The 18,529-nt window shown below is 46.0% G+C and overlaps 2 protein-coding genes across 2 annotated transcripts; both read left to right on the top strand.

Annotated features, from left to right (window-relative positions):
* Positions 1–1,736: 1,736 nt before the first annotated feature.
* LOC136537509 (uncharacterized) lies at positions 1,737–3,995 on the top strand. The gene is given in 4 exon segments (XM_066529457.1): positions 1,737–1,844; positions 1,935–2,285; positions 2,729–3,494; positions 3,565–3,995. Coding segments are annotated over 4 exon segments (1,656 nt in total).
* An 11,798-nt stretch (positions 3,996–15,793) lies between these two features.
* On the top strand, positions 15,794–17,100 carry LOC136540817 (sex determination protein tasselseed-2-like). Its single transcript, XM_066532831.1, has 2 exons — positions 15,794–16,055; positions 16,189–17,100. The coding sequence occupies exons 1-2, from the start codon at positions 15,901–15,903 to the stop codon at positions 17,027–17,029; spliced, it is 996 nt and encodes a 331-aa protein (XP_066388928.1). The 5' UTR covers positions 15,794–15,900; the 3' UTR covers positions 17,030–17,100.
* The last annotated feature ends 1,429 nt before the right edge of the window (positions 17,101–18,529 follow it).

The following is an 18,529-nucleotide window of genomic DNA, read 5'->3' as shown; positions in this document are numbered from 1 at the left end:
CTAGCTTTAGCTGTCTCGGGCCCGTTGAATTGGAGCCCAAAAATGTGCTGATCTCCATGACAGCGCCACTTCCGCTTACAGGAAAACGACAGCGCATTCAAGTGGGAGTAAATTTTAAAACCGGGGATAATTAAGGCGGTGGCAGTAGTTTTGAGCATTACCACTACTAGTTGTGTTGGAGTTTTGGCATTGTGCCAGCTGCCATGTGTTAGTGACCAACGATGCTACTGCTGGAGGAAAGCGAATCCATTTTTTACCGTGTCAGTAGTCTTCGAGGCTAGTCGTGAGATCAGATGAGAGGCCGTAGCCAACACTCGTTGAAATTTACCGCTGAGCTTCACATCATCATATCAATCATCAGAGATGGGTGTTGCTCAAACAATGCAAGAGGCCAGCTGACAAAGCTGCAGCCAGCCCGGCCATGCAGCGTTCCTGGAAGCTGTTGGCTTCGTCGATCCATGCATCAGTGCGTCACTCCGTCCTGGAATCCTGGAAAGGTTGGATATTTCTTTTTGCTCCGGATCAGCCTGCACTGCACTAATGCGGCCCGGAATAATAATCATCCGTGCATGCATGGCTACGCTGTTGCACTACTGCCAGCACTATGCAAGCCAATCTCCCTCTCATTTGCATCGCAGCATCCTCTGGTGTGCCCAAGTTGCTCTGCGCTTAATCTCGCTAGCTTTAGCTGTCGGGGCCGTTGGTTTTGGGCCCAAATTCCTCACAAACACCTCCCCTGCCGAGACAGCACCGTCCGCTTCCGCTTCCAGGAAAACACAGCGCAAGCAACGCAAGCGTCACCTTTTGCGGCCCCACAAGTGCAGCCCCACAAGTGGATCTAGTGGGGTTGTAGTAAGCTTTATGGCCGTGTTGGGTAGAGCTTTTAAGCAGCTTATGGCCCAAATAAGCCAGAAACAGGCCCCAAAAGGCGCGCTTCTATTCAGCTTATTCCCAGGGCGCTTCTATCCATCGGGCTCCATTCAACTGAACCGTAGAAGCAGGCGGACACCAGCTTATCGCGGCCACGAGCGAAAAATTACCCGCCTGCCACTCACTTACCCCCTCCTTCCCCTGTGAATCGTTCGCCTCCCCCTCGCGCCGACGCTCACGCGAGCGAGAGACCCGAGCGGAGGGAGACGAGCGATTAGGGTTCCGCCGCCCCCTCCTCTGGATCCCAACCTCCACCACCGTATCCCGCTCGCGCCTCCTTCCTGGGTGCGACGACGACTATCAGTCCACCCTGATCTCCAAGCTGCTCGCCTCTTCCTCAACCAGATGCACCTTCCGTGAGACACCCACCAGGCCTGGTGTGACTCCCACCCCCAACAGGCATCAGGACTAAGCATCTGTGGCTGTAGCAAAGGTGAAATTTGTTTCTATTTCCCTTTATGTTCCCACAATACTGGATTATTTGCTTTGTAGTCGATGTATGGATTTATTGCAGTAAATACCACAGAGTTGGAACAATGAATTTCTTATTACAATTACAATATATATATATATGTATGTGTATTTTAGATGGAGAAATCTTCAAAGAAAAGTAACGCAAAGTGGGATTCCTTTGCTGCAAAGGTTTTCAACGAGATTTGTGTAAAACAAGTCCGTGCCAACAATAGGCCAAACCACTGCTTGAACAATGCAGGCTATGCGAATCTTATAAAAGCAGTTTAATGAACGAATCAAGAGGAATTATGACCGTTTTCAAATGAAGAATATGTGGGATACTTTTGAAAGGAATGTATACACAGTGGAAGAATTTGAACATTAGAGCTAGTGGTTTGGGAAGGGATCCTTCAACTGGGTGCATTTCAGTTAGTGAAGAACGGTGGAAAGAGCAAAATGCGGTTAGTTATACCTACTGTTTTCAAAACTTTTGATGATAATTTTATTTTTGTGTTGCTGTGTGTAATGTATGTTTGATTCTTAATTTTTAGGCTATGCCTGTCTGTATAAGATTTAGGGATGCAACACTTGAGCATGAGGATGACTTAAGGATTATGTTTGATGCTATCTGTGTAACAAATGAGAGATTAGACGCATCATATGAAAATAAAGTTGGGGCAGTGGAAGGTAACACAATAGATGTGGATGGGGATGGAAATGGCACTCCTAAGGTTTCACCAATAGATGAGAAGCGCGGGAAAGACAAAGTGTTGCATGATTCCCCTCACAAAAATAAGAAGCAGAGGACCATTAAAGATCAGTGTATGAAGAGACTAGTAGATGCATATGAACTGAAGGCTCAGAGTAGTAAAAATTCCACAACTTCTCCGGTGGTGGATCATGTTAGACAAGAGATGGCACAACTCGTAGAATTAGTAATTCAGGATGGGGCTGAAGAAGAGACCGATGAACACTATTATGCCACACAACTGCTTATGAAGAAGGAGTATCGTGATATGTTTATGACTTTGAAGACCTCTACTGGCAAGCTCAATTGGCTTAGGAGGGCGTGGGAGGACAGGAGGAAGCATTAGTCATTTATTTTTGTTGGTCATGTAATAGACATATTTAAGACATATTATGTAATAAGACCTACCTTGATATTTATATTGTGTTTGTCATATGAGTGTCAATGTCTTTATAAATTTCAGTGTCCCTTGTCTACAAATATCTGGATGTATATCATCTTTTATCTCTTATAAATTGTTGTGCCTCCCTCGTCATATGACTGCCACTGTTACAGTATGCGTGCAACTATTTTTATAAATTTTCTTTATTTGTGCAGATGAGCTCTTGTAGTGATACTAAAGAATCAAGTGGTGACATTGCGGATGGTGGTGCAGATACAGAGGATGATGATGATGATTTCATGGTGTTGTACCTTGCTCTCCAGTGCATGGATGGTGGATCTGGTATGAACAAGCCTAGGACTATACCTCCTGAAACTAGAATTCAGTGGGTCGAGCGCCAACTTCAAGACAGTGATGATTGTTATGACATGTTTCGAATGAGAAGGACAGTCTTTCGACGTCTTCATGAGACATTGGTGAATGATTATGGCTTGACATCCAGTAAAGAGGTATGTAGCAAGGAAGCACTTGGAATGTTCCTATGGATGTGTGGTGCACCACAATATGTTAGGCAAGCTAAGAATAAGTTTCATCAATCAAAGGAAACTATTAGTAGGAAGTTTGGTGAGGTTCTACAAAGTATTAATAGGATGACAGCTGACATCATCAAACCAAAAGATTCTCAGTTTACAATTGTGCATGCAAAACTTCTAGAAGATAGATTTTGGCCTCATTTCAAGGATTGCATAGGTGCAATTGATGGATCACATATACCTATTATAGTACCATTGTTTGAACAACCTATGTACTTTGGTCGGCACGGATATGCTTCGCAAAATATCATGGCGGTTTGTGACTTTGATACGAGGTTTACATTTGTTGTCAGTGGTTGGCCTAGATCAGTACATGACACCCGAATATTAATGGATACATTAGTAACATATAAGGATCAATTTCCACATGCCCCAGAAGATATGCTTAGTTGCATGCATAAAAGACTATTTGTACTTGTGTATAAATTATCTATTATACTAACATATTGTTAATGTAGGTAAGTATTATCTTGTCGACTCAGGATATCCTAATAGAAAGGAATTTCTTGCCCCTTACAAGGGTCAAAGATATCATGTGTCTGAATGGCAACATGGCCACTAACCAACAGGATCAAAGTAGGTGTTTAACTATGCACATTCATCCCTTAGAAATGTGATTGAACGTAGCTTTGGTGTACTCAAGATGAAATGGCACATTCTGTTGAACATGCCTAAGTATTCAGTAAAGAAGCAATCGAAAATCATAATCGCAATGATGGCTCTTCATAATTTCATTAGAGACAGTGCCATACATGATGCAGACTTTGGAAACTATAGTAATGAAGATAGTGTAGGAGATTCACAGTCTTCCATGGACAACTCAAGTGTGCTAAGAGATGACAGTGACATGGGTGCTTTTCGTGATTCTATTGCTATTGCACTGATGTAAATGCTTTAACTAGGCTAGAGACTTGCTTGGGCATAGGTACTTTTGGTATTTTGGAGAAATTAGCGTATGTGCTTTGGCCCTAGAACCTGAAGAATATAATTTTAAATTATTGTTCCATTTTTTCCTTTTCTTAAACTACTGTGCCTTTTTTCCTTTTCTTAAATTTGCGCTGGAAATTCAAATGTAAATATCAATTAACTGATATCTCAAATGTATTCTACGCTTATTCAGCATTAAAACAAGCTGCTACACATAGCAGGGGCATACAAGTCATTGCACACCCGTGGCAGACAAGCTTATTGCAAAAAAATCAGGGTTGTCAAACACCCAACTTATTTTAGCCCTTGTTTAGTTCGCGAAATTTGGATTTTGGGGCTACTGTAGCACCTTCGTTTTTATTTGACAAATAGTGTCCAAACATTGACTAATTAGGCTTAAAACGTTCGTCTCGTAATTTCCCATCAAACTGTGCAATTAGTTTTTCTTTTCGTCTACATTTAATGCTCCATGCACGGGCCGCAAATATTCGATGTGACAAGTACTGTAGCAACTTTTTGGATTTTGGGGTCCAACTAAACAAGGGCTTAGCCACAGCTTCTTTTGGCCACAGCTTTTCAGAACAACCAGCTCTTCACAAAAGCTCTACATAAATAAGTTGTACCAAACAGCCCTATATTAAGCCAGGATAAGCCGGCGGCACTGCTTTTCTGAGCCTCTGGTTAGCCAGACAAGACGTTGATTAGAGCCAGTTGCACTGCTACTAGTGCATGCACTCACTTCTGGCAGCACACGATCAGCGCATCAGATCAAGGCAGCTGCTATGCCTGACTCTCGGGTACGGAGTTGCGTTGGGGAGCTAGAGCTACCGATGCTGCTGCCATGCATATGCATGGAAGCCCGGTGCATGGAAGTTGGTGAGGACGTCGTCAGACGCTGTTCGCACAGAGGCTATAGCCTGACGAACGCGCGCGGGTCCAGGCAACCAACCAACGCATCGGATCGGAGCGAGCGTCGTTGCCGAGTTGCCATCAGCCATGCCATCAGAGGAGATGATCGAAATACGGGAATTAATAATCCAAAGTCGATGCACCAAACCGATATTAAGTAACAAAATAATTAGTATTATCAGTGGTCGATCATTAAGTACATTAGAATAGGACGAGACTGAGCCTCATAGATGTGACGGACATCGTTTTCACCAGGAAAGGTAAACAAAAGGATGGTGCGGTTGCGCGCCGGCGCCGCTGAGCTGAGCTACCCACGCGGCGGCGTAGGTGTGGTGGTGAGCTGCGCGAGTCCGATCGAGCGCATTTCTTACTAGTTATTACAGTACGACGACTCCACCTTCTAGACGGCCTGGAGGCTGGAGCCTTCTAAGTTTATGGCCTGCTGCCTCGTCCTCGACCGGCAGTGTTCGGCTGCATTTAAGCCGCTTTGTTTGGCTGCACTTTAAACCGGAGCGGTGTTTTTTTCTTACAGCATTTTAACATGAACAGAGTTTTTTAGTATGAACAGTGTTTTTTTTAATTCCAACCGTCCTGGCTGAATTCAGCTGGGATTAAAAAAACACTGTTTATGCTGGAATGCTGTGAGAGAAAAACACTGCTTCGGCTGAAAAAAATAAGCTAAACAAGCTAGCTTAAAGTGCAGCCGAACACTGCTGGTCGAGGACGAGGCAGCAGACCATAAACTTAGAGCCCAAGCCATGTACTTGCGCGTGTAGAGAGCCGAAAGACAAGCACCCTGCTCCCTGCCGAGGCTGCTTCCAACCAAACCAAGCGCCTGGAAGGATGCTCGGAATTGGATTCATCCACGTACATATGCATGCTTGCTCGTTCAAACTTTGCAGTCTGCTAGTGCTGGTAAAAAAGGGAGATCTATTTTTGACTCGACCGAACCAAAGCGAAGAATGAGCGTGCGTCTAAAAAGAATTTTATGCCTCATATCGAACCAAATCGAAGAATGGATGTGCGTGTTCAAATCGAAGATTGAATGTGTCGTGTTCACCTTTGGTATTTTTCTTTTTGTTGATTGATCGAGCATTCTTCTACACTTCTATATATCACACGTACCTCTGGCGTCTCCGTGTTTAGGTATAGTGCATTGACTGCCTCGATCTATTAGACAACTATGCCCATCATGGCGTTTTCTAAGTTTCGGTGATTTTGATATTTCAGTGTGCCTCACCCACTGCCTATATACTGATCTTTCCAACCGCATTGTTTTATCATGTCCAAACAGTACTAGTGCCAGCCAGCCTCGAAGCTAATTATGTGTTCGTTTTTAGATCTCCAAGCTGATCGATTATGCCGGGATGATGTGTATAGATTAGAGGTTGGTCTAGATGGAATCAAATCTGACCGTACATCATTTAAATGCCGACTTGGGATAAATACAGATCCACCAACGATCTACTTGTTAATCAGGTCATGACTCACGCGGGTCATTACACGATCTTGGGCATTATTATTGTTTCTTCTATTAGCCGTTACCCATTTTCAGTCCATGAAGCATTATTATTCTATCCACTTATATTTTTTCCATGACACTACTACAAAAAAAAAAGATTTGTAGCAATGTCTCCTTTTCTTTGTAGGGACGGCTCCCCAAACGCGTCGTCCCTACAAATCCATTTGTAGCCGCCTATACAAATAACCCTATTTGTAGAGACGGCTCTATATCTAGCCGCCCTTATAAATCTTGAGTCGCTCCTATAAATCCGATTTGTAGGCACGGCTGTCAAACCGTCCCTATAAATCGGTGATTTGTAGCCACGCTTTCGTAGGCGGCTAAGGAAACCAACCCTACAAATGCTTCTGAGCCGCCCCTACAAAAGCCGGCTATAGTAGTGTGAATACAGTGGTACGTGGTTTTTTTTAATGGCCAAGTGGTTTCTTATTTAGATGGCACCATTTGTCAGGTGGCATCGGGAATTTTAGGTTCGCCCCCAAGGCCCCAAATGCAACAATGTCTAGATATAGCATAGCATAAATATAGTATTATTCCATTATTTTAGCAATTCAGGAGGAGACTTCCCCATCTTTTTGTTTAATTAATTGAAAAAGATATTGGAATAGGTTTGGCTACCATAAGCTTAAGACACAGTTCAACGGGAAAAAATTAGTGAAGACAACTATGAAACAGCCATGGGCATCTGTCATGGATTCACAACACGTGTCCATGCATATGTATCTAATGCATGACAGAGTTATTGTTTTTGTTTCTAACTATTTCTCCTAAATTTAAGCAATAATCACACGCAACAGATATAGTTTTTGCCTGATGGGAGCCATCCCCATCGAGTTTTCCCCCTTCAACCTAGCTTAATTGTGGTAGAACAGGAAGCAAACCGTGAAGGAGACTTAGAGCAAGTATAATAAGAAACTATAAGTGGGCTTTATTTTGGGCCGAAGGAGAGACAAGAGAAGCTGTCTATAAGTTTACAACCAACTTATGCACGAGCAACAAAAAAACCTCTATAAGTTTAGAAAATGGGCCATATATTAATGAGCAAGTTTGTTCTAGTAGCCAACTACTGGATCAGTTGATAGTGTCCTGTAAATACATATACAGCCAACAGTTGTATTATTAGCCATCCTCCTAGTTCGTGAGCTTAATGTGAATACACAAGCAGAAATCATTGCCATCTTCATGGGATCCTTAATAATAGTTGAAGCCCCACAAGTCAGCATCGTGGGATGGGGCAAGGGAGTGAAGAGCATAACAACAATCAAATATGGCATTAGTCGACAAGAAGGAACTATAGGTTGTATTTGGTTTAGCTTCTGGAAAATGGTTCTGCTGCCAAAAAGCAGAACGTCAACCAAATAAAACGGTGGAATCTAAAACTGTTTTTTTAGAACAATTTGCCTTCGCATAGTACATTTTTCGCAACACCTTGGATCCTGCTTTTAGCTTTTTACTTTTTCAAGTGAGTATAAACAGAGATATGTTTTATAACTGTTTCAAGGGAGATGAAATATACAAAGGGTAGGTTTGATAGTTGTTTCTTTTCACATTAGCTTTCCCACAGCTCAAAGCTTACAATAATTTTTTCATAGGTGAACCAAATAGACCCGGTAGTTGGGAACCAGATCGACATGGTCCAAATATAATTTATCTTGCCATTTAATAAGCATGGGATCGACTATATATTGATGATGACCAATTTTTAAAAGTTAAGTTTAAATGTATTGAAATATTATACAAGGCGTCAATCCGTTCTTAAGACTATCAGGCTCAACACCATCACATCGTCCAATCCCTCTTGCCCTTCGTTAACACAATAAAGATCGTGATTATTGAATTTACTAGCACGGAGTGATCATAGGGCCTTCTAAGGGCTCATCTAGAGAAGCCGAAGCCATTTTGGTGGCCTCCTTCAAAACACCTTCAGCTCGGCTCTCCCTACTAAGGGCCTGTTTAGCAGGGATCCTCTCTCCAACTTCGGCTCCTCTAGAGGAGCCCTACCAAACAGTCTAGGTGGATGAGCCATTTTGAGCACTTTTTTAGTTAAAAAAGGAGGAGCCTAGCCTGTTTTGGGGAAACTACAAATTATGGCTCATACAAATGGCTCTGACTCCTCCGCGGGAGCCCTTAGGGAGAAAGTGTGTCAAACACTATAACCGTTTGGTAAGGCTCCTCCATAGGAGCCGAAGCTAGAAAAGAGCCCTACCAAACGGGGCCCTTCCCAGGCCCATGCCGCACGCTCCGAGTTTCGATTGGGCCAGCTAGGAGACGATCATGGTCAGCAGCTCCGTCAGCAGTTTAAACACCCGAATCTGTCTTTTGAGGCGCCAAAGATGCACTGGCCGAAAGCCCTTGACTCTTGGATGGCCACCTAGTTGGCTGCTGCATGCATCGCTAACAACGCAGGATTGCGTAGCTTTGTTGCATTCAGAACATGGCTAGCTAGTCTCTAGCCTAGCCTAGCCTAGCCTAGCCCCTGATCGGAGCTGGCTGTAAGCGGGATTAGTTTAAGCAAAACGCAGTCATCAAGAGAATAACAGACCCGCCTAACACGCCATGCATGCAACTAATCTCCATATATACTGTATTGGGTCTCCATTTCTCAAGACTCGAGTGATTTTTTTGGGTGAGAAAATAGTCGAGAGAATATGCTTTTTGGGCGTATATGTAAGTTGAGGTACTCTATACATTATGTGTCCTTCTTTATTGTACACGAGTGATACGAGCTACATAAAGAAGCCCTCATGCACACTAATCACTCATCTAATCATATCACTATCTTTTATCACTAGACGTGATATCTAGCATTCTAGCTGGCTCTTATATATTCACAAGTGTCACTTCTGAGTCCTGGTGAATTGAATCACAAACCTCACTTCTTTTCCCGCATGCAGAAACGCTTGCCACTACTACAATAATCATTTGTAGGGGCGGCTAAAGATCGTTTATAGAGGCAGCTCAGTCAGCCGTTTTTACCATACCGTCTCTATAAATCATGTATTTATAGGGGCGATTCTCAGACTGTCCTTACAAATCGATTTGTAGAGGCGGCTGATGTTATCAGCCGCCCCTACAAATCGATTTGTAGGGGCGGCTACGGTACCAACTGCCCCTACAATATATTTTTTCATCCAAAAAATTCAAATTTACAATTCAAATTCGACCAGAACATATATTTTTCATACACAACTCCATCATGACTTATCTTCTTCTGTGATTGTACTGAAACTCAAATCTCTACAACATGAGTATTGGTCCAACTACAATGAACATATTACTTAATGCTGACTTGTTAGATGAGGAACTCTACAACATGAGTATTGGTCCGACTGACCATAAAATGCTATCATGCTGCCTAGATAGCTAAAGATGTTAATAGCTAAACAACAATGCAAAGAATCATATGCCAAGCCCCCATACTTGCATATTGCAAGAGTCTTCATAGTTGTCCAGGTAGGGCACAAAAACAATGTCCCCGAAAAATTCAGTTTTCTTCTTCAGCTCCACATTCACTTCCTTTCTGCCATGCTAGAGTTAAGAAACACCTTCAGCACAAGCACACAAAACAAATGAAGTAAGCTAAGCATTTGGGATTACATTGAAGTGTTTACTAGTGCAACGAAAAAATGAGCCACCCTGTTTGGTGACTTGAGGACAACAGACATCCATGTCTTCCTCACACCCATACACTCAGCAAAATGATTGGCTGATGACAGGATGCCAATGAAAATCTCAACTGGCTCATCAGGCCTGTAGCATCCTCCAGCACAAACCCCTGCAAGGGCCACAACAAACATAAATTAACTGGACAAGTAGAGGCCAAGTACCATACCGATAATCTCAACTGTCCCCAACCACTAATTATTTGAACTAACTACAATAGATAGTGCACGGCAATTAACAAGCATTCCCCAACATTCTTACTGCATGAAGTGGAGAAACATATGCACCTACAGTGCGGTAAGGAAACGAAGTGAAATTACAATAGGCATCAGATCCTATGATAAACAGACCACTGAGTTGTGCATTCTCAGCTGGCACAGAGGTCAGAGATTACCTCTATTATCCAAAAATAGGTCACTCTTGGTCATGGTAGGAGCCAAATTATCTTTGATAGGCACGACAGAAAAGCACTTATGAATATATAAAACTAGGCAACTAGCCCACAAGTTAATTTAATGTCATGCACCAAATCATCAAGGCCAAACTAATTTCAGAGGCAGTGTATTTGTTTTCTTTTGGATGGCATGAAGAAATCATTGTCATTCAATGGGGTCAATACGCACATGCACATGATCGGAAATGTCCTTGTTCGGCAAAACTAAGATTTGACAAAATTAATCTGATCGGAAATCACCTGAATGCACCATATTTGGCATGCATGCCATGCTGAAACCCTTAATTCCAACTAACATGAAGCGGCAAGCACAACCATTCTAGCATCTGTTCTAATCTGACAGTACTGAAACTAGTCTGAAAGAATGAGTAGGAGGAGTTTCAGGTTTAACCACATCAAGTCTAGAGTATAGAGATTAAAAATTTTCAATTTTTCACCACTTGTTTGATCATAGTAGATATCAGATGAAGTGAAAGAGATATACAAGCAAAAGCTGAAACACTACCTCGAATCTTCCCTTCAACTATTGCAGGACTGAACACCAATCAAATTGAAAGATTCCTGATTGGAGGAAGACAGAAGCAAAACGCCAACTACGAAATTTACAAACAGACCCTACTAACAGTACATAAATGAATAGGACGATGTTTTTATAAGACCTAGACCCTACTGTGATATATCAATAGCTGTAATACTCATTAGAGGTTGACAAACCAAACCATGTAACCTTAATCACAACAATTTATGCAGAGTTCATTCATGCAAGTACAAAGTAAACAAAGTTAACCCATAGAGGAGATCATCATGTTGTACCAAGGTGTTGAGATGTTGTTCATTTAAATAAGTAATCCATCATTTGTTCTTTACACAACCTTTTTCTTGAGTTTATTATTATACATATATGCTTTTGCATGATAAATAAATGTTGTGAAGTATTCAAAGTAAAAAAGGATGAACTGTTAAAACTAACATATTTCTGGGTTTTGGCATGAACTGTTAAAACTAACAACAAGCTAAATAATAGCAATATAGATCAATAGGTGAAAGTACAAGAGAAAGCAATCCAGTTTGATTGGCAAGCCTGTATTATTTGGAACTCATTACAACAACACGTGAAATAATAGCAGTATAGATTTATACACTTAAAATTGGTAAGCATAATACATTTATACACTTAAAACTTGCAATTAGATCAGATCCAATTACAGATAGCCAAATAGCTTAGTCGGACGGCATACCTGGGTGCTCCTGCAAATGTACGGCGTTGGGTACTCCTGCTCGACTCGTTCGAATGCGCTGGGCGTTGGACGACAGTGCCGCCTGGACGAGCAACCGACCACGGGTGTCCACGGCAAGTGCTGCTCAGGTGAGCTCCCACGGCACTAGAGCGCTCGACGCTCGTAGTATTGCCTCCCCGCGACCCGTGTCGAGCTCATCCTCGCCGCCGCACCCGCTTGCCAGATCTAGGCTCGTCCTCGCTGGATCAGGCTTCTCCTCGCCGGATCTGGTGGTGGCCACTCGGATCTGGGCTGGTCCTCGCCGGATCAAGCTCGTCCTCGCGGATCTGGTGGTGGGCGCCACCATGTGCTTCATGCGGCCTTCAGCAGCGCGCCGGAGGAGAGAAGGTGAAGGGGACCGCGCCACCAAGTCCCGCCACCGCTGGAGCTTGACGGGAGGCTACGCCACTGAGCCACGGCACCGAGCTCTGCCATTGTGCCTCCGCTGGGGGGAGGGGACAGGGTCCCGCAAGCCGCCGACGCAGGAGGAGGGGGGACGGGCCCCTGTGCGACTGCCGGCACTGGAGGAGGGCACCGAGCCCCGCGCGACCGCTAGGAGGCCGCGCCCTAGAACCCCCGCCACCCTAGGGTGCGCCGCCGAGTGCCGCCGCGCGGAGAAGAGGGGGGTGCGACGCCGTGCGCCTCCACTGGAGAGGGAGGTCCCATCACCGCGTGGGGGAGAGGGAGGGGCGGCGTGGGGGAGAGACAGAGGGGCTCGGAGGAGAGGGAGAGCGAGGGAGAGAGAGAGAGGGAGTCGAGACGGAGAGAGATGAGGGTAGTAGATATTTTGGATGTGTGACTTAGTGACTGTACCTGAGACATTTGTAGGGGCGGCTCAATCACCAGCCGCCTCTACAAATAGAAACACCGGGGGCGGCTGGTGAGTCAGTCGCCCCTGCAAATCCTATCCATTTGTAGAGGCGGCTCGTATCACCAGCCGCCCCTGCTGTTTTATTTCTAGGGGCGGCTGGTCTCGTGGATCCTGAGCACGTCATTGTAGGGGCGGCTCCATCACCAACCGCCCCTAAAAAATTTTATCCCGTTGCTACAAATCGTTTTTACGTAGTGTGCTTTTCTTGTTGAAGAACCCACCATTTGGATCAGCTAGAGATTAGAAAAGTTGGCTTTTAAATTACAAAGGCTGGAGCGCAGAAGCCATGATGACGTTTCAACTCGATCTACATCCCTAGATTGCATGAGGGTTATAGACTGAGAATATTAAAAGTAAACTGTAAAAACTACTGCTTGACTGCTTCCACGAGCTAGAGCTAGCCTGTTTGAATCCACCAATCGGCCCAAGTGGTCCAAGCGATGCACCGAGCACAATGATATCAGCCTCACGTCACTACTTTTCCACTGCTAGTTTTTGTGCGTTTGTCGCGATTCCCAGAGAAAATGCCCGCGTTTAGTTCAACAAAGTTCACTTGTAAATTTTGTATAGTGCACGATTCTCTACTGTAGCATTTCGTTTATATTTATAAATTATTATCCAAACATTGACTAATTAGACTTAAAAGATTCGTCTCGCAAAATTAAAACAAACTGTGTAATTAGTTTTTAATTTCATCTACATTTAATACTCCATACATTTACCTTAAGTTTAATATGATGAAGAATCTTCTTTTTATATAATGTACTTTTAAGAAACTAAACAAGAGCGCATTCGTACAAAGCACAGCTGTACGTACGTGTACGTGACAGAGGAATCCTTGACTCCTTGTTGCTTTCGGCTACGGCAGGACCAGGATACTACCGCTATATGTCAGATTGTTCAATTCAATCAAAGGGTTTAGGTGAGGCCAAGATCTCGGCTGAGCTGAAAAACACTATTCATATTAAAAATATTGTTTATATTGATTTATTGGGAGAAAAAAATACTATCCCAACTCCTCGGAAAATAAGCGCTCGTTTAGTTCCGCCGAATTGGCGGCGGCAGGAACACTGTAGCGGCACTGCAGATACAGTGCCGTTTTGTTTTTATTCGAAAATAATTGTCCAAACGTTGACTAATTAGGCTCAAAACGTTCGTCTCGCAAAGTACAACTAAACTGTGCAATTAGTTTTTGATTTCGTCAACATTTAGTACTCCATGCATATACCGCAAGTTTGATGTGACGGGGAATCTTCTTTTTGCATAGTGTAAAATTTGGGATTTCGTTGAAACTAAACAGGCAGTAAGCCGACTTCTTGCTCAACCGAACAATCGCTTGGTCAATTGTTTAAGTCGTCTGCAAGGTGGACCCGGAAGGGGCAGAACAAATCATATCGTTTTTTTCACCTCCGGGTTCGAGTTCCAGCCAGGGTGGAGGGGGCTTCCTGGTTGCTGCTGCGACGAGAGCTGCCTCGTCGGCGCTTCTGACTTTGTTCCGCATCGTTTGCTATGGGCTTTGTTGGATATATAATACTTATGCCGCAATTATATGTCTCTTGTGTAGTTGTGTGGTTGCGTTCTGGGGCCTTGTTTACATTACGAGTTTTTTCACTCTCTCTCCATCACATTAAATCTTTGGACACATGCATGGAGTATTAAATGTAGATAAAAAAATTACTAATTACATAGTTTTATTGTAAATTACGAGACGAATCTTTTGAGCCTAGTTAGACCATGATTGGACAATAATTATCAAATACAAACGAAAGTGCTACAGTGCCAAATACTGATTCCTAACTTCAATCTAAACGAGGCCTGGCTGGTGTTTTGAATTGCAATGTACTATCTTAGCAAATCTGAAAGACATTCTCTTGTCGTTAACAAAGCGTAGTAACCAAACTGATCGCGTAATCCCCAAGACATGACTCGTGAGCGACCATGCTCTATCTATATAGATATTGAGAAAAACGAAAAATCAACTAGCTAGGGCGTGGTACGTCCAAGTCCACATCGCGTGGCTTGGGAACCTAGAACTCCCCACAGGGCGCCTTTGCGTAGCAAGCCACGTACCCACTTATGAATTTGACTTTCGTCGAGAACCATGCCTGATTGGCCGATTCTATTTCTAGTGTTATATAATATACTCAGAAAGATCGGCAAAAGACCAAACAGCTTGGCTCGGCTGGACTCTGGACTCTCAGACAGTGAGAGACCCCACGTACGGCGAAATAAGAAGAAGAAGAGTTCCCAGTTCTCACACAAGCGGGAACCGATCGTTGAACTGCCGGTACCTACCTACCCAGCTGCAGCAGTAGACTCCGCTGGCTGCAGTAATAGTAATGTCAAGTGCCGAGACCTCAACAGCCTATTCGTTTGGTCATATCTGGCTTATAAGCCAATAAATAGTATTTTTATCTCACGCTAAATCAGTCAACAGTACTTTGCTTATAAGAAAACAAGCCCAACAACTCGTCTGCTTCAGGCCGTCAAGCCTCCACGTCCACACATCCGTCAATCCGAGCTGGTCACGCATGAGGTAAGCAGAGGAGACTCCACGCACAAGTTTCAACCCCGAGTACGCAGATCCACCTGTCCACGCCCGGTACCAGCCAGCACGAGCACCCCCCCTCTCGCGGTTCCGCGGCGCCGGTGCCGAACCTCCCGGCCTCCCCTCCCCCTCCCCCACAAGGCCACAAAGGCACGGCACGGTCAACCAGTCCCGCCCAACCAAACTATCCAAGGAGACGACGGCTCTCGGTCTGTCTGGTCTGCACGTCCACATCTGGAGCCCGTGCCGCCCCACGGAGATGCTTGCGGAGGGGGGGCTGGCTCACCGCTCGCGGTCACCGGACGGCCGGACGCGAACAGAGGCCGCTCGGTCACCATTTCGAGTTCGACAATTCCGCGAACGGTGCTGACCTGGGTGCTGGCGCGACGGGCGCACGAAAGAGGGGCGGAGAACTGTGCTGCTCTGTCCAGAGTCCAGTCCACGCCCTCGCCCGCTCCCGGCGCTATAAGTAACGGCTCGGTCCGCCGAGCCGAGCATTCCGCAGCACAGGCCACAGCAGAGGAGCAGACGCAGACGCAGACGCAGACGCAAACGCACTCGCACTCGCACTCGCCTCCTGTGTCTGCGTGAGTTGTGGTCGAGACTCGAGACATACTAGATACATGCACGCTAGCCTCGCCTCCTACGCCGCGGCAGCTATGCCGGCGCTCGACCTCCGCCCCGAGATGGCGCACGCGCACCAGCCCGTCATGTCGCCGTCGCACCACGGCTGGGACGGCAATGGCGCCGCAGTCGTGCCCACCCCTATGCCCAAGAGGTACTTACTACTCTGTCTCCATCTCCATGGCACAGTAGCTGCGTGCGTTCGTTTGGTGCCCCCGCCCCCGCCCTGGTTTCTTGGAGTTTGCCGTGGCGGCTAATGCCGGTGGCGACCTGTTTTTGTCGTGCAGGCTGGACGGGAAGGTGGCCATTGTGACCGGCGGAGCGCGGGGCATCGGTGAGGCCATCGTGAGGCTGTTCGTGAAGCACGGGGCCCGGGTGGTGATCGCGGACATCGACGACGCCGCCGGGGAGGCGCTGGCGTCGGCGCTGGGCCCGCAGGTCAGCTTCGTGCGCTGCGACGTGTCCGTGGAGGAGGACGTCAGGCGCGCCGTGGACTGGGCGCTGTCGCGGCACGGCGGGCGGCTCGACGTCTACTGCAACAACGCCGGGGTGCTGGGCCGCCAGACGCGCGCCGCCAAGAGCATCCTCTCCTTCGACGCGGGCGAGTTCGACCGCGTGCTCCGCGTCAACGCGCTGGGCGCCGCGCTCGGGATGAAGCACGCGGCGCTCGCCATGGCGCCGCGCCGCGCCGGGAGCATCGTCTCCATCGCCAGCGTCGCGGGGGTGCTCGGCGGCCTGGGGCCACACGCCTACACCGCCTCCAAGCACGCCATCGTGGGGCTCACCAAGAACGCGGCCTGCGAGCTCGGCGCGCACGGCATCCGCGTCAACTGCGTGTCGCCCTTCGGCGTCGCCACGCCCATGCTCATCAACGCCTGGTGCCAGGGCCACGACGCCGCCGGCGACGCCGACCTCGACCTCGACATCACCGTGCCCAGCGACGAGGAGGTGGAGAAGATGGAAGAGGTGGTCAGGGGCCTGGCCACGCTCAAGGGCCCCACGCTGAGACCCAAGGACATCGCCGAGGCGGTGCTCTTCCTGGCCAGCGACGAGTCCAGGTACATCTCCGGCCACAACCTCGTCGTGGACGGCGGCGTCACCACCTCCAGGAACCTGATCGGCTTGTGAATGTGATCCGTTCCATGGCTACGCACTCTAATTAGAGAAGGAAAAAAGTAGCTGTACTTGAAGTGATCGATTTCATTTGGTTGATTGATTCATCAACAAAAGTGTTGGGCGGGCTTGATCATCTGATGAGCATTGCTGCTGTTGCGTTTCATCAGCAATTGCATTTGCATTCGCCGAGCAGAACACTGAATTGTTTGATAGCCCTGTTCGGATTACCCTTATACGGCTTCTTTTTTCAGCCGGAACAGTATTTTTCTCTCCCAACAATTCAACCAGAACAGTATTTTCCAGCCAGTTTCAGCTAAGTTTCAGACCAGTGAACGGGGCGTCCCGTTCGTTGGTCTGAAACTTAGCTGAAACTGGCTGGAAAATACTGTTCTGGTTAAATTGTTGAGAGAGAAAAATATTGTTCCAACTGAAAAAAGCGGACAAGTCAAATATGGGGTAACGAATGTAACGAATGTCTCCTCGTGGTCCTGCCACGTCAATGAGGAACCATTTGTTGGATGCTTGAATAAGTCAGTACCTGTCCGTGGTACCAAGGCCACCGGGGAGGCGGGAATACTGCACTGCATTCGTGACTAGTAGCTGACAAAGTACGATTGAACTGTACCCATACAAAAGTTTTAAGCCCTGGGGGGTGGGGGCTCTCCGGCTGGGGCTCTGGATAGATTGGATGGCGCTCATGTTGGGGCCCACTTGTGATTGCGAGTGTTTCCGCTGAACTGTCCTCTCGCCCACACAGCTGTTCTGTTCAATAATACTACTAGCACACTAAGGCTGTGTTTAGTTTATGAATTTTAGAAATTTGGTTACTGTAGCACTTTAATGCTCATGTACGTATCGCAAGATTCAATGTGATGGTTACCGTAGCACTTTTTGAAAAACTTTTTGGAAACTAAACAAACACTAACTAATTGTATGTTCGTAAGTGGCAATTCAGTGAGTTCATATGAACAGTCTATGAACGAAACACTAGTATAAAATAAGCTCATCGTGTACACAACAAAAAGCAACACAAAAATGTATGTGGGGTAGGCGATTTGGTTTCTGAACTATGAGATGATAACGAAGATGGAACAAAGAAAAAAAGCTTGTGCTAGGACAGATTCCAGTCGCAGTTACAGAACTGAAAAGGCAAGACAAAGAAAACCTTTGTAGCTTAAAGAAAAGAAGATTTTTGGACAGAACGGACGGTGGGCTTCTGTATAGACCCGCAACCGTGTAGGGACCTCGATACGCAATCTGATGTGGTCACTGCATCGGTCATGATCCGGGAAGCGAACTGCTCCCACTAACCGCGATAATGTTCAGTTCAGACGTGCAAAGTCCTGCCTGGCCAGCACAGTTTTTGACGAGACTAATATATGTACCAGACGGCTGTGACCGACGCTGCAGCCGCAGCCGGCAGACCAGGCGTATTCAAGCAAGAACTGGTACTGGTTATTTATAGCTTCTTCTGTAACAAAATTTTCCTTTCCACAGACGAGAGTCGACATA

Source organism: Miscanthus floridulus, chromosome 2, assembly GCF_019320115.1.
Source record: "Miscanthus floridulus cultivar M001 chromosome 2, ASM1932011v1, whole genome shotgun sequence".
Lineage (NCBI taxonomy): Eukaryota > Viridiplantae > Streptophyta > Magnoliopsida > Poales > Poaceae > Miscanthus > Miscanthus floridulus.
Note: the sequence above shows the minus strand (reverse complement) of the source record. Positions and strands in the feature narration are given on the sequence as shown.

Bases quoted from the DNA above. Each gene is read 5' to 3' on its own strand.
- LOC136540817 (XM_066532831.1), top strand. From the start codon at position 15,901: ATGCACGCTAGCCTCGCCTCCTACGCCGCGGCAGCTATGCCGGCGCTC. The intron at 16,056-16,188 runs GTACTTACTACT...TTTGTCGTGCAG, and splicing joins CCCACCCCTATGCCCAAGAG to GCTGGACGGGAAGGTGGCCA.